Source organism: Dufourea novaeangliae, unplaced genomic scaffold (genome assembly GCF_001272555.1).
Source record: "Dufourea novaeangliae isolate 0120121106 unplaced genomic scaffold, ASM127255v1 scaffold173, whole genome shotgun sequence".
Lineage (NCBI taxonomy): Eukaryota > Metazoa > Arthropoda > Insecta > Hymenoptera > Halictidae > Dufourea > Dufourea novaeangliae.
The window spans coordinates 238,181-265,462 of NW_015374048.1; the positions used below are offsets into that span (position 1 = coordinate 238,181).

At 40.0% G+C, this 27,282-nt stretch overlaps 3 protein-coding genes across 3 annotated transcripts; 1 reads left to right on the forward strand and 2 right to left on the reverse strand.

The window, feature by feature from the left end:
• Nucleotides 1-3,717: 3,717 nt before the first annotated feature.
• Nucleotides 3,718-6,802, forward strand: LOC107189842 (protein pygopus-like). The gene is made up of 5 exons (XM_015578514.1): nt 3,718-3,990; nt 4,521-4,808; nt 4,898-5,917; nt 6,037-6,182; nt 6,272-6,802. Exons 2-5 carry the CDS (start codon nt 4,593-4,595, stop codon nt 6,390-6,392), a joined length of 1,503 nt encoding a protein of 500 aa, XP_015434000.1. The 5' UTR covers nt 3,718-3,990; nt 4,521-4,592; the 3' UTR covers nt 6,393-6,802.
• A 5,098-nt stretch (nt 6,803-11,900) lies between these two features.
• On the reverse strand, nt 11,901-20,124 carry LOC107189803 (tubulin polyglutamylase TTLL13). Its single transcript, XM_015578470.1, has 12 exons — nt 20,007-20,124; nt 18,809-18,899; nt 18,413-18,703; nt 17,801-17,957; nt 16,093-16,193; nt 15,781-15,909; nt 15,471-15,696; nt 14,624-14,805; nt 14,296-14,491; nt 14,054-14,200; nt 13,133-13,483; nt 11,901-12,125 (listed from the first exon to the last, which is right to left on the reverse strand). Exons 1-12 carry the CDS (start codon nt 20,122-20,124, stop codon nt 11,901-11,903), a joined length of 2,214 nt encoding a protein of 737 aa, XP_015433956.1.
• A 1,068-nt stretch (nt 20,125-21,192) lies between these two features.
• LOC107189841 (D-aspartate oxidase) lies at nt 21,193-24,345 on the reverse strand. The gene is made up of 7 exons (XM_015578513.1): nt 24,161-24,345; nt 23,823-24,035; nt 23,037-23,262; nt 22,901-22,968; nt 21,725-21,842; nt 21,428-21,529; nt 21,193-21,348 (listed from the first exon to the last, which is right to left on the reverse strand). The coding sequence occupies exons 1-7, from the start codon at nt 24,343-24,345 to the stop codon at nt 21,238-21,240; spliced, it is 1,023 nt and encodes a 340-aa protein (XP_015433999.1). The 3' UTR covers nt 21,193-21,237.
• Nucleotides 24,346-27,282: the final 2,937 nt, after the last annotated feature.

Below are 27,282 nucleotides of genomic sequence, written 5' to 3' on the forward strand. Positions count from 1 at the left end.
GTCGCAAACATTAATTCGTGTGATATGGAAAACGCGTAAAGTTATCAGCGTTAGCCGTCGGTTGCATTCGATAAGTCGTGTTGTTCATTCGATATGAACATTCGATAAATAAATTTATGGGTATGACTGATTTTTTTTTAGCAGCTTGATTGATTAGTGTAAGCAATTTTTACTGTTTAATTTAAATTAATGTTTCATTATAAATTGTCCTTTATGATGAATTCCTTAGTGTATACTAGGTTGCTGTAAATTTATTTTTATTTAATTGTCATGTATGCATATATTATGTGCATATACTTTAGTACTTTTTTACTCAGCGTTAAATATTCTTTCGAATTGCAGAGTCAAACATTACATATCATAGTACAAAAACTCAAGGTGACCTACATATTTCGATAAAAAAGCAAAACATCAAAAAACTAATTATCACATTGTATGCTCTGCTCGATATCAAACAACTTTCGTTTGAAACATTTTTTTATGGAACAAGTAGTTTATGAGTAAATTTAGGTGATACAGTTAATAGTAACTCACCCTTTATACTAGCGAGCATTGCTATGGTGTGTTTCCCCTTCCCTACTCCTTCTACGTTGTATGGACTTCAAAGACCCCCTACTCCTGACAATCTGGTTGCGAGTAACAGTTGTTCAGATTTCAGAATTCCGTACGTGTTCCGCAAACGAAGATTGCAGCGGTGTAAACACGCCCTAATGAGCATAAGATCGTATGGCCCAGAACACTCGAATGTCGGATTCAACTGGTTGCGGTGGTTGGTAACAGGCACACGATTTCTCGAGGGATTTCGACGGGAGCGTTGATCGAAATCCCGCGGGGACTGTGTTTTGCCACACGGTCACAAGGGCGTATCGATCGACCGATTGGACACATGAAAATTACGCTGGCTCGGACTTATTCGTGCGTGTCTGATCAGTCACCAGTGTAATTTTGTTCGTTTCATGCACCCGTTTTGTTATACACCGAACTTCTAACGCGATCAACGAATATCTCGCCGTGTGGATACATAACCAATAAAGATTTCCATATAAAAAAATTTAATTCTAGCCATCCGATGCACCCTTAAAATTTTACATAATTCATTAAAACGTTTTCTGCTACAATTAATAAGTAACGAGTTATTTTAGACAATAGTTCTTATTTACTCACCCTATATGTATACATATACACCACCTTAATGCAATGGCGGATCCAGGAGTCTTTCTTGGGGTGGGGGGGGGCAAATGTCTAAAAGTACATAGCTACTTTTTTTAACCATCTTTTATAAGTATGTGTAAGTGACATAATATTTGTATATTTTATTACTCTTGAGAGGGGGGGTTGTCGCCCCCTTCTGGATCCGCCACTGCCTAAATGTTGCTTCGAGCGTTGCACAGAGCCATCGATCATCGAAGCATCGAACCACGAGATCTGAATATTGAAAACCGTTACTCGACGCTCGAGACCCAAATCTCCGATCTGAAGCGACTGATTCGTTTCTCTGATTGAAACTAATGTGTACTGTAACGTTTCTACGTCGGTGGAACACGGTCGAATCCCAACAAACTGTTCGAGCGTCGGGTCAAGGATGGTTTCTCCCTAGGCCTGAATCGAAAGTGAAATTTTAAACGAGCGAGCGTGTGTGTGCGTACGGCGACGGATGATCACATCGGTGACGCAGGAGATTCCTCGATGCATTCCCCTCTCGAATGAAATACATGTATATACTCATCGGTGACTCCTCCGTTTTTCTATAATTCGCGCAAATCAGTCGTTCTTATGCGGGACACGCTTATGCACGCGGTGGATTGATTGGCGTGCCGTACATATTTGTTTGGGGAATGCCGGTATTTGTGGAATCCATTTGCGTCGTTCTTTCGATCGTCAAATCGCGACACGACCGACTTCCCCAGTCTCTTTTGTACTTTTCCCCTTTCCATTCTCCCCTACGATTCCTTCTCTTTCACGTTCTTTTCATTCTTTCGTTCTTTTCACACGTCACTCACGAGTCCAAATCATCGGGCTTGCTGGCAATCTTTTGTCGACATTCTCAAATCTCATATCATCGTCGGTTAACCTTATTGGTTACGCTTTATTTCTTGTATCTTCAAAGAGAAGTAGCTCGAGTTAACGACAAATCGTACCTCTTAGTATAATATCATGATAAATTATCTTAACACGCTAACTGGGGTAGTTGCTAATGCCCATTCTGTCCCAGGATTGATGAACTTCAATGATACGTCTAGGTTAGGTACACGCCTACTTCACTTAATAGTGACAGTTACTTCAAAGTGACTTAAAGACTGTTGTCCATCAGGCTTGCATTGAATGTACGTAGAGAAGTCTTGTGATTTATAGCGAAGACGATCTTTTCTCAGCGAGAAGCTTGGCACCGGATGTTTCATCCACGCTGTACATCCGTCTCTTGATAGATATAAATTGTAAGTGGTCCGGGTGATTAACGGAATCGATGAAGCAGTAGGCACTCCCCGCCGAGAACGTCTGACCTGAATCTTCGAGATTTTCTTCTTTCTCTTTTTCTCACGATTCAAGGGCTTTGGATATTACATCTTATCGGGCTGCCTTGAGTAATGCGCCGGAATACGTCGAAATGTGAAATACAGAGAATCTTCTTTCAACCTCGAACGATTCTTAAGCCTTATTTTAGTTCAATTGCGAACGTCGTTCAGACTTTATTCCCTGTGATGAAACGAAACGAAACGTTCTATCTATATATAGATAGCACACAACGCCTAGTGACGCCTTGAAGACGGCTTAAAGACGCCTTAGACCTAAACAGCCGTAAAATGAACGTCTTTAAGACGTCATATGCTGTCTGGAATATTTTAATCAAAGCCGCCTTACAAATCTCTGTGGAAATAAAACTAAACGACGATAAAGACAAGCTGATCGTATCTTCGTGAACTATATCCATGAATAGCTGAAAGGCAACTGCCCCACTATTCGCAGTGGATAGTACGCGAAACCCATTTTCCAGCTGTTAAACCGTGCTAACTTGCTAATGTAACTCAAATAATTAAAGTGACGCGCACAGCCTCTGTTCGGAGGTTACAGAGACAACTCCTGGATCCTGAATGTGGATGGAAGGTATAACGTGGCGAAATTGTCGAGAGGGGGACAAGGAGAGCGAGGGAGAATTTCAGGCTCGCGTAATAGTGCCGTCTAAGTAACGTGTATGTTCTAAACTAAACTGCTCTGTCTTAGAGAAACTTCGGTCGTTTGACTTTCCCCTCAAATTTAAAACACTATACTAGAGAATGAATTGTACAAACGGCTATTTTATATACGTGTTCGAATCTTCAGCATTACATTTGCAACACGCGAAATAATTTACAAATTCCACGTATAATGTATGTGTTTTAAATTAAAGTTTCATTGTTTATCGTCAGTTTCGCAATCGTGAAGTAATTTCGATGCAATAAGGATTGAAATATTATGTTTAACGAAATTGTATCGAAGCTTTGTTCAAAGTCGTACATCGCATATACGCGGGTGTCAGAATCCGCATTGGTGACCAATAAAATCTCTTGGAGGTGAAAGAAATGTAAGCGATCGTCACGACGCTACGAAACTGCCCTAAACTGTCGATCGTACGAAAGCTTCCAGGAATGTAGTCGGTAACGCCATCTGCACGACGCACCGTGCACTACACTTTACGCGAACAATACAACTACAGGGACACGCGTAACGCGACAATGGCGACCTGAAAGGCTGGCGTGCGTTTCCTTCCTTCGTGTACTTTTGACATCTCGCTGGTGTTTACCGTGCTCTTTTCGCGGATTCGTGACTGTGAAACACGCTCGTGCCACCGTAAAATATGTGATTGGTGAAGTAGAAAACGCGAGAAACGAAAAATCGCGTCGATCCAACCGTTAAAGCTAGCTAGGCGCACGACACAATTCAATGGTGTTGGTCCCTGCCGAAAAAACGGGAAAGCCATGTATACATCGATATCTTGCCAATTATAATGCGCTGGTAAGTAGACGAATCGCATTCATATTCCAGCCTCGAGTTTATACTAAACCGTACAGATCTTCTTGCGTTATCGATGAACGGTAATGAATAGATAAATGGGTTTGGAAAAATGTGTAGGTTAGGTTGGTCTGAGAAACTGGCATCGGCCGATTTTATTTTGCTCTCTTTGCAAGGGGTTGCCTATTTTTTTTACGTTACTTTTGTCGCTTCGAACGTACTGTCGTTTGGGAACACGTATTATTTTTACTCGAATGATCGTTGATTCGTAAAGGCACTCTAATGTATACCTTATTTATATTTACATACCACAGATGTAATAGCTTCCATTCATACCTAATATTCATTCATTTGTAGACAGTTGTAAATGTATAATTGTGCGTAATTATGAAAAATAATGCAATACAAAGTGTATTAAATTAATATTAGGGTTATTGTGTATTTACTTTGAAAATATTTAGATTTATGTCTTTTATGCAACATAGATGAATTTGGTGTAATTGTACCATGTACTGTTTTGTCCTTAAATACAGTGGAGCAGCAATACACATTTACCACCAAAAATATTGTGGTGCTGACACGGCATGTTAAAATAAGGGAAGGAGATGAGCCATAATATTGCAGGCATGCCACCCTTTGCAAGGATGCCTTTGGGGGGTATGGGTATGGGTGTGAATATGGGACCTAGTGCCCCACATCCTGAATCTTCTGCCCACCCTCATCCTCCACCACCACCTCCAGCTGGTGCCAATCCCAAAAAGAAAAGGCGTACAAACGCAAATGTTGCTCAGCCACCTCCACAACAACCTCCAACTGTTCAGGTAATTTGATTTCACTTTCATTTCTAATCCTTGCGCATGTAACTCATTACATTTCTATGTTTGTCGAACTAACAAAAATGTATTTTTAGGATTTATTACCTCCACCTTTGACTGGTTATGGAGATACGATAGTGGCAAGTAACCCTTTTGATGATACACCACCGCAAACTACCCAAACTCCTATGATGCATGGCGGACCTCCCCATATGCATCCGCATCACCCGCATCACATGGGTGGACCACCCATGAGAGGTATGAGTCCGTTAACTTCCATAGGTGGAATGAGCCCTATGATGCCTCATAACATGGGCAGCATGAGTCCAATGGGGAACTCACCTATGGCGAATCACATGAATCACATGGGGGCTATGTCCCCCATGAATCATGCGCCGATAGGTGGTATGAGTCCCATGAATAATATGGGCCCAAATATGCCACCGGGTCCAATGAACACTATGAATAATCACATGAATATGAGTCACATGGGTAATTCTCAACTCAGTGGTCCACCTATGGGAAGTCCGATGAATAACATGAATAGCGGACCGATGGGTAGTCCGATGAATAATATGGGACACAGTATGGGTAGCCCTATGGGTGGCCCATTAGGTTCTCCCATGAACACAATGGGAGGGTCCAATCACATGCCTAATGGACCAATGAATATGAATAACATTAACAGTCATATACCACCTAACAGCCCATTAAACGGGCCATCTATGAATAATGTGAACAGTCCACTGGGACACAACGGATCTCAACCACATCCAAATCACATGGGGAATAACCTTAACAATTTAGGTAGGCCCATTAATGGGCCTATGACCACAATGAGTTCAATGGTGTCTAATAACATGAACATGAGCGGTCCAAATCAGATAAATAACATGAATATGGCCGGACCACCGATGAACAATATGTCCAACATGAGTATCAGTCATCACAATCAAATGAGTCACATGGCGGGCCCAATGGGCACGATGTCTAGTAATATGAGTGGCGGTCCACCGATGGGTCATCCAATTAATATGGGAGGTTCCATGCCACCCCACGGTTTCCAAGGTCCACCAGGAATGGGACCAAAACCAATGCCAGTTTCTGCAGGAAAGGTAATCACATATGTTACTGATATTTATTTTTTTTTATATATATTTTCTTACATTTACAATTGGTTCGATACTGAAATTCACAAGACCCATGTTATCATCGTTTTAATAACTGGTTACAGATATACCCTCCAGATCAGCCGATGGTGTTTAATCCACAGAATCCCAACGCTCCGCCTATATATCCCTGCGGAGTCTGTCACAAAGAAGTACACGATAACGATCAAGCGATACTTTGCGAATCGGGTTGTAATTTTTGGTTTCACAGGTACGCTGGAAATTCCTTTTTTTGGCCGTAACACAACGCGGATTTAACGGTTACGCGTTTACTAAATTACATGATACACTTTCTTCCAGGGGATGCACGGGTTTATCGGAAACCGCCTATCAATTATTAACCGCAGAAGTTTACGCAGAATGGGTGTGTGATAAGTGCTTGCAATCGAAAAACATACCGTTGGTTAAATTTAAACCATAACACTTCTTGACACGTCGTATATGCGACGCACGAGTGACTCTTTGTTAGCGTTTACACCCCTGTACACGCACATGTGCGCGTGCGATTGCACACACGTATACACATGCGACATACACACTAGTGCACGGGCGAAATCGTGCATACAATATAAACATGCGCTGTTTGTTAATATCTTAGCTTTAACTTGTTGAAATATTAGGGTATCATTATGAGTGGTATCAATAACTGAGGATGGCAGGAGCAACATAATGTTCGAAAGTTAAATTAAAATTCTGAGTCTGTTCATGACAAGTGGAGTTGTTCCGTTTGGAAAATTTATTTATAACATTTTAAACTCGAAAATTTCTGAAACGGTTGATTTGTTTTCTGTTGCCGTTAGAACATCAAACATTATTATAACCAAGTCCAAAAGGGGGTATACACGTTTTTTTTTTTTTTTTAAGGAAAGCTGTGAGAAAAAAAAGTGAAAAGAAAACATGTTAAAAATGATAACGTCGAAGGACCTTGTTCAATTTCTTCCTGTTAATTGTGTTTAGTTCGAAATTAAAAAGATAATCATATGTATAAAGGGAAAAAGAGATATACGTGATTGACGATAAAAGATATTCACCCTATGGGGGATGAAAGCTGAATGTTCTGGTTGCTTCGTTTGGACACTGATGATCGTTCCTGATAATCTATAATTGACATCAAAGAATGTAACAAACGTACATTATTTAACGAACTGATTTCTATTTATCTCGTTGCCATTTGTCATCAGGCTCGTCGTGTCGATTAAAGGAATCCAATGGATCTAAGTGGTACTTTCGATAGAAGAATACACATTTAGTTATATAAGAACACAAAGTAATGTGAATATCCGACAATGTAAATCGTTCTCATAATGCGATATTTTATTGTAAATGTTCATATCTACCATCGAGTATTGATACATCGGAAAAATCCTAAATCCACTTTTTCGTATTATTAAATTATTACCAGAGTATTTTGGGTCGCCAAAAAAAAAAAAAAAAAAAGAAAACTCGCGTTTGAGCAAACGAATCCAACTAGTGTGAATTCGACACAAAGGCGATATTATCCGTCACTACGCGCCCTCGAACGCGTTATCAAACGCTGTTTTTCTTTTTCTTGTTCCCAAAATGTTACATATGAAAGTGCTGCAATTCTTGTATTTTTATATTTCAAGTATTTTGGTATAAACCATGGTCAGTTATATACTTTCGAGATATGTTAGTGTTATAGTTTAGAGTATATTCAGAATTGTAAATAGAAGTTTTCATACAAATAATGTATAAAAATATCTGTTTGCGAGGGCTCTTGTATCCCAGGAGACATGACGCGGGCAAGAGACGACTTTCTGTGTTTTTTTTTTCTTTTTCTTTTTTGTTTCTTTTACCGAGGATCGTATATATCGTTTCTTGCCATGGTTTATGCTGTTAATTAATTCGACGCGTATGAGTAACGAACGAGCGTTTTAACCTCGTAAATACGGTTCTCCGTGTATTCCGAAATGACGCAACAGCAGGGATTCGTTTGACTGATTATTTGCAGGGTCCTTTATAATATATTAAACGAGAAAGTCTCGCGATTAATGATCGAATTGCACGAGGAAGCATTGACACGTTGAAAATCACGACGAAAAAGGACCGATTACGGTACGAACCGATCGTACGATTTAAAGTCCTCCCCGCAAAGAGAACTGAACTATGGCGAATACGCATGCATTCGAAAGAAAAACACCACAATACACACACATTTCGCTAGCAGGGGCCCGTCTCTTTTCTCGATACAGCGTGTTCCTTGTAAACCGTCAGTAACAGATTCTCTCGTGCGAATATAACGAGTCGAATTCAAGATACACTTCATAAATATACTTGAATGGAGTGTCGTATTTAGTTTGCAGTTAACGAAATCTCTAATGCACACACACACACACACACACACACACACACAGAGACGTTACTTCGCATTACACACACACAGACACGCCCTATTTCATTGAATTCAAATTTAATATCGTCGTCGCATCTGTCACATGTTTTTTTTTTCGGTGTCAGTGAACGTAAAAGCTACGTCGTCGCGAAAAAATACAAAAAAAAAAAAAATAGAAAGAAACGAACTGAGTATTATCAACGTAAAAATCGATTTAACCGCAGCAAGTGGGAAAAAGAAAACGGTGAAAAAAGAGAGAGAAGTAAAGAGGAAAACTGAATTCCGTCGGCAGCTAATCGCAAAATTAAACGAGTCCACGGATTGTATAGTTTTTTATATATATATATATATATATACATATAAAGATATTTCAAAAACTTTCAAGATCAACACGGAAGTAACTAGTTCATTCTGTTGTCCCCGACTCGAATCATGAAAACCGGGGAGGAATCGACTAGTTAGTCCCGTGATCCTTTGTTCCAGGGGAAGTATCTCTCCGTCTAATCCACGCTTTTTAAGGCTTGTTTTTTTTTAACTGTAATCCCCTTTTTAACGAATATAACACGCGCGTAATACATAAACCACAGGAACCTATAAACTACATAATGCTCATTATTAGTATTACAACGAATAGAGTACCATCTTCACACGTATCTTCGATTCTTGTATGTATGTTTTTTCTTTCGTCGTGTCGCGGAGAAAGGAGGGGGGGGGAGAGATCACGCTGAGAAATAATTACGTCACTTTTCTTTGTCTCTCTGTTACCCTCGAGGGAGAAAAAAACCGTATGAGAGGGATTAAGCGGGAAAAAGAAAACGGTGTAAGCTCTCAAAAAGGAAAAATGCGTGGTTAATTCGGCGTGAGGATGGAAAAAAGAAACGTGTAATTTGCAACCAGGGACGATGTCGGATACTCAAGTCGGTCGGGGATAGTCGGTTTCTAGTACAAACGAGCGCGAATTGTAATTTAAGTAGCAATTAATAGCGTCTATTTTTCGCAGAGTTCACGCGGTTTATATGTTGAAAATCGTCGAAACACGGGTGCGCGCGCTCTTTCAAAACTTGGACACGTCCGTTGGCGTTTTCGTTCGAAAAACATCGTTCGTCGGCGTATTATTTGTTCGAACACCGAGTAGCTTAATCCCTGTACAATTTGTTTCGAAACAAATGCATTTCATATGTGTCTTGAATCTTTGTCTCATTGTACACACCCTGTTTTTTTTTTAATTTTTAGTCACCTGACTTGTTTCAACTTTGATTCACGTTGATACAGCGAATCCTCGATGAGTGCTCGAAAATTCCTCGGCACTGAACATCAAATATTTCATGAACTAATGGTCATACGCGGTTGAAACAAATATCATTTACTTCGGAATTCCAAGCTCTGTAACACTTATCGAGACTTCACTGTACTTCGGAACCGAATGTCTCTCGCGCACCACCACTGTGCACGATGGTTTAACTGTTTTTTTTTTCTTTTTTTTTTTCGTTTTCTCGAAGAATGTTTGTACTATCGCGAAACTATCTTGGCTACCGATCAACTGCTCGTTTATTGTATATACATTATGTAAGCCATTTCTCGACGAAACTTGACACGGTGCTGATTAATCACAACCGCAGGACGCACGTATTGCGCGATATCGCGACTTGTAAATAATTCTCTTTATCGCAATTACGAATCGGTAATTTGCGCGGAGAGCGTATCGTGGCCACTGGTTCCGTTTGCTTTTTTAGCTTCTGTACGTGCGATCACGAAATGGAAGGAAACGAATGTTACGTTGCACCGCCGTGTGGTTTTCCGTCTCGATTTCCGAATCGAGATTATCTAGCTACATCTGTTTCTCTCTCGCTCTCTCTCTCTCTCTCTCTCTCTCTCTCTCTCTCTCTCAATAAATTTATATACAGGGTGAGTCAATAAAAGCTACTGTCTAAAATAACTCATTACCTATTGATTGTATCAGAAAACATTTTAATGACTTATATACGTAGCATTTTAAAGGACGCATCGGATGGATACAATTTGACTTTTTTAGGTCCTATTGATCCGATGGGTTGCTTAAAATGGTACATAATTCATTGAAACGTTTTTTGATAGAACCAATAGGTAATGAGTTATTTTAGATAGTACCGTAATGTCTCGATGAGTGCGTCGTACTCGGGTCCACTTCAGATGCACTCATGGCAAGGCGGAATGGTTTTCAGCCTCTCATAAATTGTTTTTTTGCCCAAAACCGAGCCTTTGATAGCTTCTGTTTACTCTGTTTTGATTGGTTCCACGGGGGGCCTGCCCCAGTGGTGGGAATAACGCCGTTGTTCATGTCGCGTTCATCGAGGGATCGCTGTAGATCTTGTTGGCTAGCCCTGTACTAGTTCAGTGTTCGGTTACGAATCGAGACTCGTGGAAAACCTGGAAAGATCCTACCTACACACACACGCTTTTTTGTTGCATCACTTTTACCTACGTACGTCGTCATTGTCACGGTTGGATCGTTGCTTTGTACGGGATCGATGTTTGTTATAGTCGACCGACTATTTATATTGATTGTTAATTTTAATGCGCTCGATTAAATTAATCAAAAGATTCGACGGGGGGGAGGGTATGTACTAGGGTGACTCATAAGTATATCACATATCCCCAGATAGCACATGACGCCTTTAAGACGTCCATTTTACGGCTGTTTCAGGTCTAAGACGCCTTTAAGCCGTCTTCAAGGCGTCATGGGCTATATGGATTATGTCTTCGGGTCGCAGTTTATCAATTTCGGGATTCTGGGGGAGAGCGAAAGTCATGGACACCTACACAGTGTATCGATAATTATGTGTCACCCTGGTAGAATCGCAGTCACGCAAATTCCAGAGGAAAAAGAAAATGTGGACACGTTATCATTACTGAAAAAAAAAAAATATAGTATATACGGAACAAAATTGTTCATAGATTATTTTTTATCTTGTGAATACTGAATATATATACATATATACGTGTATGTATGTGTATATATATATACATATGTCAGCAATAAAACGAAATTGTTATACATATTACAGATCGGCGTGTGCGTATCCCGTTATCTCGATACGCAATCAAATGCGTGCGGAATCATTCTCGTTTTTTCTGCGGCGTGTACATGTTCACTCATTGTACATATTTATATGGCACTTTAAATAACAAATCCATACCATGTTGGTTTTTATATTGTCTCTTTGTGTACCTTTACGAGATCGTTGTCCACTCGGTCGAACCATACAACGCCTGCTCATAAGTACGATAACACTCATCGAATACACAGTACAGTAAATCTCCGATGAGTGTTCGAAGGCTCTTACGCAATAACTGGAAGAGTCCCACAGGTGTTAGCAGAGTTTAGCATTATACCAACGATTCGGTTACAAGTAACGCGAATATTCGAGCCAAAACGATTCATTTATTGACATGTTACATTTTATTCGTAGATCCGTCAAAAGTTTAAACATTCGATATTTCGAAAAGTATCCGTTTCAAGAATATACATACACAGAAATTAGTATCCGTCGATTGGATAGTTAGACTAGTTCGTTAATTTGTCGCGAATACGGCTAGTTAAAATTTTGTCATGTTCAGCGAGCTTCGTTTCTCGAGGGTGTGAAGACGCACCACGTTCGACAGCATACGAACGACGTGGGTCCTCGTGATACGGCCGGTTCGATCGTTCGAGTTGAGTTCGTCCATCCAGAATTTCCTCGGTATTCTCGGTCGAACGAACACCGGCGCCTCGTTGCAGGTCACTTTGAGATCTGTAAACGCGTCGGACAACTTTTTACAAATCTCGTTCCCGCTCGATCGAGCCCCCATGAATTAGGGATGTTCGATTTCGATTCGATTCTTTTACTTAAAAAGTCGATTTTTTTAATTGATTCTCTGCTATTCGATTTTTGCGAAACTCGTTTAGCATTATAGACTTTAACATTTATAGAATTTAAATTTTATAAAATTACATATCTATGCCTGGCACATACAAGAGAAGATATACATATACATCATGAAAAATATACCTTGAAATCAAGAATTAATCTAATATGAAATTTATTACAATTTTTTAATCGATTCTTTGTATTAGATTTTTAAGGCAATCGATTCTCCATAATTCGATTGAGAATCGATTCTTTGAAGAGAATCGAACATCCCTACCGTGAATTCACGTCCTCTGAAAAGATAAAGAAACAAGAAAAAAAAATAAAGGAACGTGAACCAAGCGCAAGCATTTTTTTCGAACACGCTTTATCCACGATCGCCACCCGTGTTCGTTAAACGTGTTAGTCACCTTCCGCTACTTTACCCTGCGGGAGAAAAAGAAAAGGGACATGTACGTTTAATCCCCGCTCGAAGGCGCGCTGAGTGACATTTCAGCAATCCTAATGGGACAAAATTACATATAAATACTCGTTGGTTTTGTATATTCCATAAAAAAATAGTATTAGTCTTAGGCGTAAAAATAGTATTAATCTTATAAGTCTAAGGCGCCTTTAAGCCGTCTGCAAGGCGTCATTAGGCGTCTTGTGCTATCTAGATTGCGATGCGTGACGTTTTTTTCTCCGAAGGTCATTTTTTCCAACTATATTGCTGCTAACGTGCGCGAAAATTGTTTATATTAAATCTTGTATAAAACTTGTAGCCATAACTTACAAAATTGGTTTTGCAGGTTTGGCTGACTGAGTTGATTCACAATGTATTTTTACAAAACTGGATGATCGTCAAAATTCAATTTTTGTCCCTCTAGATTGTTGAAATATCACACTGTGCGGCGGGGTCAATCGCAAAAGAAACAATTGTACATATGATTCACTTGCTTTCAAACAATACTGCGACGAGTGATTCGTCTCCGTCGTGTTTTGCTGGTTACGGTGGTGGCATTTATGTCTGCACGAGATGGCGCTCTTGGCCCCGTTGTCCGCGTGACCCAGCCTTCCGTAGAGCCCGTATTTCTTCTCGTCGATTGCACGCAGTGTGCCGTTCCTTTTCATCGCCATGTAGATCTGCTCGAGCATGCCGTAGCTCTTGATCAAAAAGTCCCGCTGAGCTAACGCCGTGACACGTTCCCTTTCCTCGGACTCGCAGATAATCTCCGGCTCGAACGAGTACAATGTGTTAACGGGGGAAAGGGTATTTAAACTCTGCTTTTTCGTCTGAAAACGGGAGACACGAGGGGCGATTAACCAGTCAAGAAACCGATGATCATTTTCGAATTAACTGAAAGAACCAGTGCAAGAGGTAGCTATGCCACAAAAAAGTTGAAAAATTAGATTTTCATTAATTCTGACACATATACGTAATATATACTATGATAGTAGGATAATCGTTTACTATGATGTACATTGCTTTTCATAAAAACATTAAAGGGGTATTCTTCTGACATACAATTTTTTAAAAATTTCAGGTACTTTTTTTCAGTACTGAATGAAAGATTTTTTTGCTGAACCTTTCTCTTGTATATTTACTATAACTTGAGACTGTAAATAAAAATTTTCTTTGGTTGAAAATATGAAATAAACATGGCGGTGCAGTTCACGAAAGTCGACCACTTCGAAAAAGTAGCTCTATTGGTTGCCATGTTTCTGGCCGTTCTGTTCATCTAAAATAAAAGAACAAAAAGATTCTTTTGTTTTTTTGACTGGCTACAGTAGAATACCCCTTTAATATCTCACTACGCTACTGTTTGTGTAGCATAGCTTCCCCTTGCGCTTCCCTCAACTGACGTTCGAAGGAAGTTTCTTGGACAGGACCGCGGATTTGCTCCTCTCCCGATTCAACGGTTTGGACGCGACGTTTGGACTTTCCGGGTGTACTTTCGAATCGCTCCATTTACCGGTGATTCTTTTGGTCTCCTGTTCCTTGAGCTTTGCCTGGAAAGAAATCGGTTTGCCTCTGTTCCGTACTCTTTACGACGTGAAGCTGGCGAGTATCGTTGTCGTGTCGCGACAGTCTGGACAGGTCTAACCTCGTTTTCCTCTTTCTGGATCCGCGAGGCTTCCTCCCGCGCTCGCGACGCCACCGTGTCTTGGAACACGGATATGCTGTTCTGCTTGAAGAAAGGTTCGTACTTCTCCATATCTTTTGACGGATAGATTCGACGAAAGTTACCGATATGCTCGTCCTCCCATTGAAACTGCCGTCCCAGGAAATCCTCCTCCTGTTTGTCGAGCTTCGTCGCGACGTACGTCGCGTCGTTCGAACTTGCACAAACGTAAGAACGTCCTATTAGTCTCTTTCGATGTCTGAACGAATAGGTACGGGAACCAGAGAACTTTTTCGACTTATCATTTTACCTGCCGTCCTTGCAGGTTATCCCTTGAAGCAATCGATCCCTGACACGCCTCCTGTCCTCCTCGATGATCTTCCTTTTGTCGCATTGTTGCAAATTGAGCATCGCGAATGTGTCCATCAGTAAACCCTCTTTTATATCTTTGTCGATTTGCGCGTCCGTGTGGAAGCTCGGTGAATGGTTCACCTATCGTATTTTCACGGAAATTTCGTTCATTCGTGTATACGTATACATATACTGGAAATGGTGGAGTATCTCCCAAGGAACAGAAGATATGGAAGAAATGTTCTTGCAAAAGTTATTTGATATGAAGCGGGACATTATGTGGTATAAATAATTTTCTCGCGGGTAAACTAATGGCGGAGAGATTTCAAGATCGAGTTAATTTTTTAAACGGAATACTATATTTTTTTATACAATATGATAGCCATCATTTCCAGTTAAAAATTACATACTCTATACATCGTTTCGTCGACAATTTGCCATCATAAAGGCTGGTTTAGACACGTCGGGTAATTTAATCGAATGATGAGTAGCTACTTATACATATACAGGGTGTCCCAAAATAAGTATAAGTCCTTAAAAGGGGTGATTTAAAACAACTTTTTCCTTAGCGAAAAGGTTTAGATGAGGACAGTCAAAAACACGTCCGGACAAGTTTATTTGATTCGTAGTGATTGGTTAAGGGAACCCTACTCGATTAGAAACATCTAACGACATGGATCTGCTCGACTAAATCGTTTCACTAAACCATTCGATTAAAGTTTAGTGTCCACACACGTTAAGTCACTAAATTACTCGGCACTGGACTAAATATACCGAACGTGTCTGTACTTTCTTTGATCCTTCACCTCCAAAAGATACGGTTTCAGTTTCCAATCGAGCAGCACGTCGAAGCCGAGCAGCTCGAAACACGCGTACGTTTTGTCATGGGTCGGGAAGCACGTGTGATAGCTGTGCTTCAAGATCGGATACGCCGCCAGGATCGTTTTTATTATAACCTCGTCGATTTTGCACCACAGCTCGTCCACATCGACCTCCTTCACCTTCAGCCATTTGTTCAGCGTGGATATCTTTCTGCGCGTGAAAAAGCCTCGCCGTCGTTTAACTTCAACGCCGATTTTACGCGGCGAATCAAGGCGAAAGGAGTTACCCACCGACCTTTTACTGCCCACTTCGTCGTCGATAACGTACATACGGCTGTGCTTGTTCACGGCGTAGTTCGTTAGATGCATAAAAACGTTCGAGGTGTTGTGACCGGTCGGTTCCTTGTATCGGCTCGTGGCGAACCTGACGGACGCGACACACACATGGAAACGTGGCGATGCACGGATTGCCCACGCATATACAAGAAAATTACTAAATAATTAAATTACTAAATAAATAAATAAATAAAAAATAAATAAATAAAATTCGAATTGGACACGACCGCCCGTATGAACGCAACAGAAGAGAGCAATGTGTAGCTTTTACCTAGCCAGACCGTCATTGTACACGTACACTCTGAGAGGGTCGCACGAGGTGATCAGAGCATAGATACGAAGGTCGAATTTGTAGCCGTCGACTAGAAAGGGCTAAAGGACACGACGGATGGTCAGCGAATGCGTGTGTGTGTAGGTAGTGGTGGGTAACCAAACCGGATTCAAGTCGACCAAGTCAGATAGCGAGTCACGACACGAATTGTATGTTATTAAATATAATCTGATTTATGTTTCATCAGGAGAATCTCCTAAATTTATTCATAACACTTTTAACCTTCACTCTGTGCATAGTAAATTTTCCATGTTCTGTGCACGGGGTCAAGCTTACCCCATATATATTTTTATCTATTTTGTAAAGTTTTTTTTTAGAAAATAATTATTTTTATTTTATTTTATTAATTTATAAGAAATATTTTTTTTAGTAATGTGTGTGTAAAACCTTAGTTGAGGCAATTTTAGTTGCCTGGCATATTTATTTGGTCCAAAAACTTATTACGTTGCATGTTACAATAACTGGGGTCCATTTGACCCCAATGCAGAGACTGAAGGTTAAGAAACTACGCTGAAAGGAGTAAAAGTTTCAATTTTTATTCTTGGGTGATTCATTCTGTGTGTTACATTGTGACCCGAGCATCGGTCGCCGGAGGCTTATAGGGATCAGATACCATCTCCCCTCGCCGAGATCCCGTAACGTCATCTGGCTTGGTCGGCTTGAATCCGGCTTGGTTACCCATCACTATGTGCAGGGTGTCCCATTTAAATCGATCCACTTGAACATCTCCGAAGGTGTTGACGATAGTAAAAAATGTTTCAGACAACGGTTAAATGATATCAGGGGCACACACTTTACGTACGTATGAAGGACAACTTTGTTTTTTTTTGGATGGAATCGTATATTTTTGAATGCATTAATTCGCCGTAAGTGATTTAGGTCTTTAGAGAATAACGAGTAGTATTAAGTAGTGCATTAAAAAAATATACGATTTCATTTTTAAAACACAAGGTTGATTTTCGTATGACCGCTACGCGCCCACGTAGAAAAAAGTTACTCACATTGGAAAGTGAGCTCCCTAATACCATTTAATTTTTGTCTGAATCATTTTTTAATATCGTCAACAGTTTCGGAGATATTCGAGTGGGTCGATTTAAATGGGACAACCTTATAGTCAATGGAACTTATATAGCGTGGTGGTAAAATTTGTCAGGCGTGAAAGTTTACATATTTCGAACGCCAACAGCAGGGGGAAACAAGAAGCTAGAGCCCTCGTTCAGGTTTGTACAATGTTAACTTGGAAAGAAATACGTGTCTTAATTCTTAACAATTCCAACATTTTTTTGATGCAACATACAATAAAATACATAAATCTTTAATAGTTGAAATTTATTCTAAGTAAAATTAAATATCGCTTGATTATAACGAACAATACAATATTATATTTTAACAACTTTAATCCGATTTATTTTTACATTTAGTATAATTTCAAAAGGGAAACAGTAAACAAAATTTCATTCGATTATTTTTTGACATAAATGGGAGAAACCCCTTGAAAGTAGGGCCCAGGGCTATAGTCCCCCCCCTAATCGACCCTGAGTTTACATCAGTGGATGTCGTTGCTTGACGCTTTAATTTACGACCACGCTATACAGTGTCCACCGATTATAGGAACGAAAATCGAACGTTACAAAAAAAATAGCCATACCCTGGCCACGTACACCTGACAGATCATCCGTTCGGTAGGTTTGACGTCCTTCAAGTTCCGGGTCAAGTAAATCCCGCGTCCCTGACAACCCGTGTCCGGCTTGATAATGAATGTTTTCGAGCGTCTCAGTTTCGCATAGGCCATCGCTTCTCCGTGGCTGGAAAAATTTCGATCGGTGCGTCGGGCGAGAAGGCAACGAACAAAAGTGTGATCTTAATTTTTAGTTTTATTTGATCGTTAAAAAATCAATGCCCCCCTAATTTTTTATGGAAATATAGGGTGTCTAAACTAACTTGAGATCGCCTCGAATAATGACTTAACGGTACATTTTATGAAAATTTTGAGGCGTGGAACTTAAATGGCATCAAAGGGCACATCCACGCGCTGCGATTGGTAGCCAGCGTTGCCGCGGGAACTCGGCCGGCAGACTCGCGCTCTGATTGGTCGAGGTTTTTCGTTAATATCTCGTTAACAAAGCCTCGGATAACATTTTTGCTAAGGAAAAACTTGTTTCAAATCACGCCACGAGTCTCCCATTTCCGGGTCCTCCAATATTTTTGTTACACCCTGTATATGGAATTAAGGATTCGAGAGTCACGGTGTTTCTCTTACTCCGCGGGGAAGCACCAGGTCTTCGGGAAGAAATTGTAATCTTTCGGGAACAGCTTCAGCATCCGATTCAGGTTACGCGCCAACAGATCCTTTCGGCAGATCTCCGTCATCCCAGGGAAATGATTGACCTTCTGGTACCTCTTCATGTCCTTGGCACGTTCCACGCTCACGCTCAGGTCCGTCCAATATAAGTTCCAGCTGCTGTCCTCGGTGACCTCTTTCATTCCGTAACGCCCCGCCACGCGTCTCACCACCTCGTACTTGCAGTTGCTCGTGCATATTGTTAAATACCTCGAATTATTCGAAAAATCATGGCTGAACCTTAACTTCTTTCCCGGACGAAAAATTATTGAAAAAATTTTTTTTTAAAGGAAAGTGTCGGATGTTCGATCGTACCTTCGTTTTTTCTTCTTCTTCGACTTCGTCGGAGATTCGTCCGCGTTGTCTTTTCGTGACTCGGGGTCGGAATCCGCGAACGAAGGATCCGCTGTCGAATCGTTATTGCTCCAGAGATCATTTTTAAAGAATACAGAACGCGCGGAGGCAGAATTCAAGAATTTAATCGATGATTATCGAGGACTTAGTTCGTGATACGCAAACTTCAAATGGAATCCATTTCGATTCTTGAAACAGTTGTCCCAGATAGCACATGACGCGTATAAAGATTATAAGTGGCATTGAACAATATCTGGCTGTGCAGGTTTGGCTCACTGGACGATATAGTCTGAAATTTAGGTTCCTCGTAACAGTTATTCAGAATAAATTTCTTCTTTATAACTATTTCGATCGGAACCTTTATACAACAATTTGAAATAATTATTTTTCGTTCAAGCCCTTCTTTCATCCCCATCCGATCGTTCCAAACAACCCCAGTCAGCCAAACCTGCAAAGCCAAATTTTGCCCGATGCCTGTTATAAAATTATAGCTACAAGTTTTATACAATATTTGCTATAAACACCATGCAGCAAATTTTCTTGCACAAACCTTGTTCCGATTTTGCCCTCAATTTGACATAGGTCATTTTTTTGTAGAAATTAATTCATATGTATTTCCACTATTACGACTGTGTCGGTAACATAGGGAGTGACACTAAAATGATAAAAAAAATTTTTCGAGTCGCCTTCTCGCAATCATTATTTTTGTCAAAAAACAATCTATTTTGAAAATTTTATCCAATTCGGAACATGGGAGTTTTCGGAAATACAGTCTGAATCAGTGAACAGTTTTGTCAGTGAAATTTGCATTTTTTTTTAAATCAAATTTCTCGGAAACTGAGGGTGATGGCAAAAAGCTGTTTACGGATTCGTATTCAGCACAGAAGAATCTATAAGAATCAGCAACTGGATGTTCGAAGACAAACAAAAAGTTAAATTTTGTTCACCAGTGTTATCAGGGACGGAACATGCCTCCCGATCGCGCGTATAGGTTAGGTTGCAATACCTTTCTCGTCCCTTTTCGTCGTTACATTTCTACGGACGATCGTATTTCGATCGTTTCTCGTCGAATCGACGAACGGAACGACAATGGACGACGTGTCGGACACCGTCGGTTTCTTGCATCGATTTTTGTAAACGATTTTACAGGATTGCGTACTGGAATCGGACTCGCTGTCGGTCTCGTTGTACGCGTTGATTTTCGTCGCGTCGATCGCCTCGTGTTCTCGCGTCGGCATCAATGGACGTTGTTTCTTGTTGTGCCCGGCGATGTTCATGACCAGGGTATCTCATTATTTCAAAGGATCCTTCGTCGGCCGGCATCAATTTGTATTGTTAGGTCGAACAGGACGTGCATCGTATCCGTCGATTTTCCATGAAATCCCGAACCGTCGACAAACCGACACAGAACCGATACATACGCGATGACAAACCGATGTTTCACGAACGACAGGAGGGATTCAACTGAGGTGAATTTTATCGCAGGCACCACACGAAATTCGAAAGTCACTACTTCTGCCGAGAATAGTAGGTCGCGTGTCGCGCCTCGCCAACCCCCATCAATTGTTTTGCCATTTTCATTCGCAAGAAGAAAGGCGAACTGGACGAAATCGAGAGGATCCTATCGAACGATATCGACGTGGCTCGACGTTTCGACTTAACCCTTAACTGGGATTTTTAATGAGGTTTAGCACTGCGATAGAGCTTGGAATTCTGACGCCAATGATATTTGCTTCAGCCGCATATGGCCATTAGTTTATAAAATATTTAATATTTAGTGCCCAGGAGCCTTCGAACAGTCATCGAGGATTTACTAAGAAGTAAGAATAGTTTAATTATTCACATATCGATGGAAAGAAATTTTCAAACAATAATTTTCTAAACAATTTTTGTTTAAATATTTCTTCCAACTAAGTAATATATGAACAACTAAAAACGATATAAAGTTTATCTAAACTATTTTTCGACAGCATTTGTAGTCTACGAGTTACACGCGAATAAGTGAAAGGGACGCTTCGGATAGAAAGGGTGGTTTCTTCCAAAATTTAAAAGTACCACCAACCAAATATGGCAAATGGCACTTCGCGAACATCCCTCGTAAGAGAATATAAAAATAAACATCTCTTGAAGTAACTGTTGAATAAAAATAAAATATTCCAAAAATGATCTTGGGGTTTTCAAGACCCCAATTTACCAATTAAGGGTTAAACGGGTACAATCGACGTAACTTCGTCAATAACACTAAAGTTCCTTAAATTGCAGCCATTTTGACGTTGTACGAAGTTCGCGTAGTTGTAGAAAGAATCATGAGAATTGAGATCGTAGGTAAAGGCGGAAAATATGTATTTCCAAAAAAAAAACTCCACACTTTATTCTTCCTTCGTTAAACTTTACAGATTCGACTTCAGTCTCCAAGTGTCTCGAAAAATCGCAACAACGTCCAATGCACAGCCCCAACTCAGCGTCACTCCGCTTCCGCCGTGTCCATAATTGTGTATCACCTGGAAATCGATGTTTATAAACGAACCGATTCGACGATATTCTACGACTCGTGTAAGTGTTTTCTTTCGATTTCGATACCGTAAACTTCTTGCCTTGGGAGGATTCGAGCACTTCGGATTCCAGGCGAACGGTGGGTCTTCCCGGACGGAGACCAACCCATTCTTTTATCGATGTGACACCCTTTAGCAAAAATAATACCATAAAAAATATATATAAGTTCACATTTCCGTACTTTAATTGAAACTATCATTTTTCATAATAAATTATTTATAATATATTTCGATAACGATCACGCCTCTTATTACTAGATACTACTTCTTATCACACTATATATTATTCGATAAGAAATTGTGCCGAACACTGCTTTCGCCGTACCTTGAGCGCAGGTAAAATTCGACAGCATCCGTCGTAAATAAACTTCGAGTCCTCCTTTCGGGGCGAGCAATCGTAATCGTTCATCTGATGTGTGCCGCCCAGCACGGTGGTCTCGTAACTTTAAAGAAATCGAACGTGTAAGTATACCGATCGTGGCATTAAAACCAGGGACTTAAACCGATATAATTTTAATACCGGTATTATGCTATCAAAGCTATACTGAAACCGATACATTACCGAACACTGAAATAAATACCGGTATTATTTCGGTTTCTATAAGGGTAGGGCTTATATAGGGTTATATAGGGCGAAGGTACAACCGAAAACACCGGTATTTTACGTTTCGTTAGAAGTCCTTGATTAAAACAGTGCTTTAAGCAGGTCCGAATTAAGATTTTTTGTGGCCAAGGGCTATCAAACCTTCGAGGGCCACTTTGGTTGAGAAGCGGGGGGCATAAAATCTTCAAAAATTGCAATTTACCCTAAATGCAATTAAATAACATTTCATCGTAACGAACGCTTGATTATAACGAACAATGCTTTGTTATATTCTAACAAGTTTCATCCGATTTGTTTCTACAAAATTTCATTCAGTTACTATTTGACATAAACGGAAGACTCGCGTTCTAATTGGTCGGGGTTTTTTGGTAATATCTCGTTAACAAAGCCTCGGAAAACATTTTTGCAAAGGAAAAACTAGTTTCAAATCACCTCACGAGTCTCCCATTTCCGGGTCCTCCAACATTTTTATTACACCCAGTATAATAACGAGGACTTTTGAATAGCAAACTTAAACATGTATACGACAGTAAATAATTTCTTTGAAAATTTTTTGCAGACGGCAAATAAGTAGTTATAATTTTACGCTATTCAATTTGTGGGCTCGATGAGCCCCCTCCCCCCCTCCTTTGGGCGTTCTAGGGTTAGTACGGTGCTGGTTTTAACACTAAAATTACTGATGATAAACGCATAACTATCGGTCGATGAACATGACAAATTTTTAAAAATTTACGAATCTATAAATTGACTAATTTCTTCTCTTTCATATCGTAGTAAAAGTTGCACAACATCTGAGAAAATGTATTGTTATAACATTTTAATCGTCGTTATAAGAGTGTGTTGGCAAGTCATTTTGATTTGCTTAGTAGTTCTAGTAGTACAATTGAAATTCGTTACTTTGGAATTATGTAATGCGAGTCCTCGTCGTCCACAATGTGCCCGTGCATAGCCCAGGATGCGGTCACCTTGAACGAAACGAAACGTGAACGCAATTCGCCGGGAAGACGACGCTTTGTTCGCCGGGATTACGAACCCTGGCAACTTGACCTCTGACAGGCGTAACCGTGATATCGCCGGCGAGCCGACGAGCGCCAAGACCGCTGCAATTTATTATCGAATCGTAGCCGTCGTCGATCAACTCGTGCAACGTCTCGATTTTTCGCCTTCGAAGTTCTCCGCCGGAAGCTACGAATGTTTCTTCCAACCAGGGCAATAAACGTGCTGGCTCGCTGGTGTACGTCACAAACATCCATCCGTCCCTAGAATCGACCGTGTTATTCGCTGAGGTGACTGAGAACATTAATTCGTAATAAAGTCACGAGTAGACTGTGGATTTTTATGGAAATTTTAATGTCCGATAAATTAACCCTCCGACAGAGATGGGCAAAATGTAATCTAATTACGAAATCTAAATTACAGTTACAATGTAACTGCTATGGAAATTATAAATTACATTCTATAATTGTAATTGTCACTAACTTCGATTATGATTGTAATTGCCAGATGTAATCGCAAAGTAATTATAATTATTTAATATTTGTAATTACTTATAATAATGTAATAATTGTAATTACATGTGATTGAATGACTTTATAGAAATTTCGCAGTTTGTTTTCTGCTGAATTATATTTTTCTTTTCTTTTTTTAAATAAATGTTATATTGATTTTCTGAAACCGACGTATACGCTTTCTGTAATTGATCTGAAAATTTTCATTGTTATGGAATAATTATAAGAATCTATCAAAAAATATGGCGACTTTATAAAAATTTCGGACAGTCATGTGGTTCGTTGACATTTTAATTTCACCAATACCGTACTTGTAGTTCGTTCCGTATTCTTCGTTCAGTCTCGTCAGATCCTTCGACGTTAGCCTGTGCGCACCGTACACCAATTTAGTCCAGCTAGAATCGGGAAATCCATGGGGATCACTGGTCACACGGTAAATCGGCAACAACGAAATTCCAATTTCCGAAGCTCGACCCGTTCTCCAGAATTCCTCCAGCCATCGATGCGTGGTTCCAGCCCATTTTCTGTCGAGCCCGCCACGGTACATATCTTATTATACATATATTATTTACTATTTACTTTAACCTATTTCCAATAGATCCGATTCACCTCAGTCTACCCTACTTTAAAAAATCCTTAGAATACTCACAGCACTTTCTCGCGAGGTGTGTCACCGAGAAGATAAGGGCCCCAAAGCCCGGCACTTCCGTCGCCGGTGGTGTTCGGGGAAAAATCCTCCGCGAACACGTGCACTTTCAGTTCCGGAAAGGCGGTTTTCAACGCGACCGACGTCGTCATACCGATCACCCCAGCGCCCACCACCGCCACGCTCATTTTCCGGCGAAAACAAGCTTCGAACAAAGTCGATTAATCCGCGAACAGTCGCGGGATGTATCTGTTTGCATGATTTCTCTTGCAACGTTGCCATCCGGGAGCATAAAAAAAGAAAGTGGAATTTCTCGAAGCGATAACCTTCCCACGGGGGTCTCGAGAACGTTCGATTGCTCGACCAATCGGTTCGATAAAACCGTTTCCGTGTTTAACGAGCGTGTTCGCGATTGAAAAGTTGCACTTAAACTGTTTTCCGATTTTGTAACGTTTAATAAACGCCTCTTATAGATCATGAGCTGAATATGAATATACAAACTGTTTTCCCCCGGAACGCACGGTTTTTGTAACAATCAATTTTTTTTTAAATTACAAATTTTCAACTTTGGAGATATTTGGTGGTTTTACAGTAGTAGTTATTCTGTTGCTTTTTTTCTGTCTTTTCTATACCGTCAAATTATAATATGTCATTAAATAATAATAAACAATTTGTTGACAGAAAGTTTATTATTATTTAATGACAGATTATAATTGATGCTTATTCTTTTGATTATTCTTGTAATTTAATCAAACCGTTTTCGTAGGTCAGGTGGTTTACATATTTTGAGTCTTCTAGTCATTGATAAATAAAAATTAATATAACGAAGAGATAAATAATTTTCTTGTTAAACTGAATAAAATTGGTTTTTCCGTTAATGGCAATAAATTAAATTAAATAGTTAAATTTGCAGATTCTTTGAAATAAAGGTCACGGAACCTCCGCTAAAACCTACATACGATAAACTAAACATAATTTCTTAGAAGAGAAATGTGTCAGAATTGCCACAAGGGACGAATAAGGGTTATAACCCTCCAATATACGAACACCATCCGTAAATCGGTCATTTATCCTAGTCGAAACGTGAGCGAAAACAAAGGAATTCACAAACCTGCCTTCGATAATCGCTCGTAACACTCCTATTTTTCTCGCCCGAATCGTTGACAATCAACCGAAGCTCGCCATGAACTTACGATACCTCATATTCCTAGCATAATACCCACATATAACTCGGCAGTGTTACGCTAGAATATGGGAACCGCGAGAGTCAGCGCGCTGGAACGGTTGCCGTGCTGCGGGGGTTGTAACGACTATTGTGGACCGAGCTTGCGTTGTGTAATAAGTACTACGCAAAAATCGTAAGTTGCCGACTTTGAATATAACCGGACATGTATACAAAATTATAAAACCTATAATAACCTAACCATTTTTCATCTCATAAATAGTCTAAGATTGACAGCTCTAAATAAGAATACCCTCGTTTAACTCTTTGTAGAATAACATTTTCCTCTGTCTTTAATTATCAGACCTGGTCCCATGCATTTAGCCGTTAGCCTCATCCATGCCAGTGACACGTGGTATCCAAGAAAATCGATCTTCCGAAGAATCGAATCGAAATCGAACATCCCAACATCGAGATACAAAGTGTGACAGAAGCACATCGGTTTCTGGGTGCTCGGCAACTTACGATATCTGCACAACAGTCCACCATCCATCGATGCTCGTCTCGCGCCGCGCCTACAGTGAACAGAGCATAATACTTTAAATCTCGTATCTCAAAGCTCTTATACTCTGCTTACCGAGGGCGAGACGCGGGTGATTCCGGTATACACTTCGGTTCCTCTAAACGTGACCAACAAGTACCCACGTGTCATTTACGCGAAACACGACGTCTGCGTCTCGATTAATCGATTGTAGAGCAGGATGACCGAAAAGCACCGTTTAGGAGGAATGCGAAAAAGAAGAATTTTACGATGCGTTCGTTTCGACCGACGATCCACAGACTGAGGCCCCTGGAACGGTCTCTGTATCTCGGCGCGCTCTCTGAAGACTATGACCAACCGAAATGGTTGATGACAGTTCACGATACGGAGTGTTTGTTTACATCGCAACACGAGTGCCCTAGACATAATACTGCCCGGAAATGCGATAAAGGGGTGTAAGTGACAGGATAGAAACCGGGTTGGGTGCTCGACCACCGTTCCTCCTCGCGTTTCATTTCGATTCTACCACACACTCGATATAATAAACGTGTACACATATGTATAGAATATCGAGAATTTCATTCCCTCAGACTCTCTTGCTCATAATTATGCATATTTACTGTAAATATTTTTTAAGAATACTTACGATTAACCATTGGCGTAACTAGGATTTTTGTCTGAGGGGGGCCAGGTCCCCTAACTTTCGCCTATAACACTATATGTAATTTATACCACGTGTGTGGGTTGCACAAAATAAAATTACACATTTTACAATAATTATTTACAAATTTGTTTAACACTAAAACTAAGAATAGAAGGATATAAATATAATTCTTAAAAATAAAAGAAATTTGTGATTGATTGAAATCAAGAGTATATTATGTGCAGATACCTACAATTAAAATCTGTCGTATATAACCTTCAATTTACTGTCTTTTTTTCTGAAAAAATATTTTTCACATTCTCAAGCGCTAATTCCCTTAATTGCATCCGACCCTTCAATTGATGTTGCAAGATTATTAGTTAAGTAGAATGTAAAAATTAAACAGCTTAATTCTAATACAATTTTATTTAATACTTTAACGTAATGAGTATAGTATTGAAATTTAGTACTTAGTTGTGTTGCGTATAAATTTTAATAATTGACAAATGCTTTTTTTTATATATTTCCATAAATTTTTGGACGGGGAGGCCAGGCCCACCCTGGCCCCTACCTAGTTACGCTAATGCGATTAACTTTTTTACTTGCTGTTGGTGTTTTTTAATACTGGCAAGATTTGTGTGAACATAACCTAAAGTTGGTGACCGGTTGAGTGTTCATTGGTTCCTGGGATATTTAATGATTAAGTCGACATGGAGGAACCATCCACGGGATGACGAGGTAAGATGTTTTTCAATTTGATATAGTTACTAAAAGTGTTC

Coding starts and splice junctions, on each gene's coding strand:
- LOC107189842 (XM_015578514.1), top strand. CDS start 4,593: ATGAGCCATAATATTGCAGGCATGCCACCCTTTGCAAGGATGCCTTTG. Junction 4,809..4,897: donor AACAACCTCCAACTGTTCAG/GTAATTTGATTT, acceptor ATGTATTTTTAG/GATTTATTACCTCCACCTTT. Junction 6,183..6,271: donor TGTAATTTTTGGTTTCACAG/GTACGCTGGAAA, acceptor ACTTTCTTCCAG/GGGATGCACGGGTTTATCGG.
- LOC107189803 (XM_015578470.1), bottom strand. CDS start 20,124: ATGAACATCGCCGGGCACAACAAGAAACAACGTCCATTGATGCCGACG. Junction 18,704..18,808: donor AAGAAGAAGAAAAAACGAAG/GTACGATCGAAC, acceptor GAATAATTCGAG/GTATTTAACAATATGCACGA. Junction 14,806..15,470: donor TGAAACCGTATCTTTTGGAG/GTGAAGGATCAA, acceptor AAAATACGATAG/GTGAACCATTCACCGAGCTT.
- LOC107189841 (XM_015578513.1), bottom strand. CDS start 24,345: ATGAGCGTGGCGGTGGTGGGCGCTGGGGTGATCGGTATGACGACGTCG. Junction 22,969..23,036: donor TCAGAGGTCAAGTTGCCAGG/GTTCGTAATCCC, acceptor GTTTCGTTCAAG/GTGACCGCATCCTGGGCTAT. Junction 21,843..22,900: donor TCGCATTACATAATTCCAAA/GTAACGAATTTC, acceptor ATTTCTTTAAAG/TTACGAGACCACCGTGCTGG.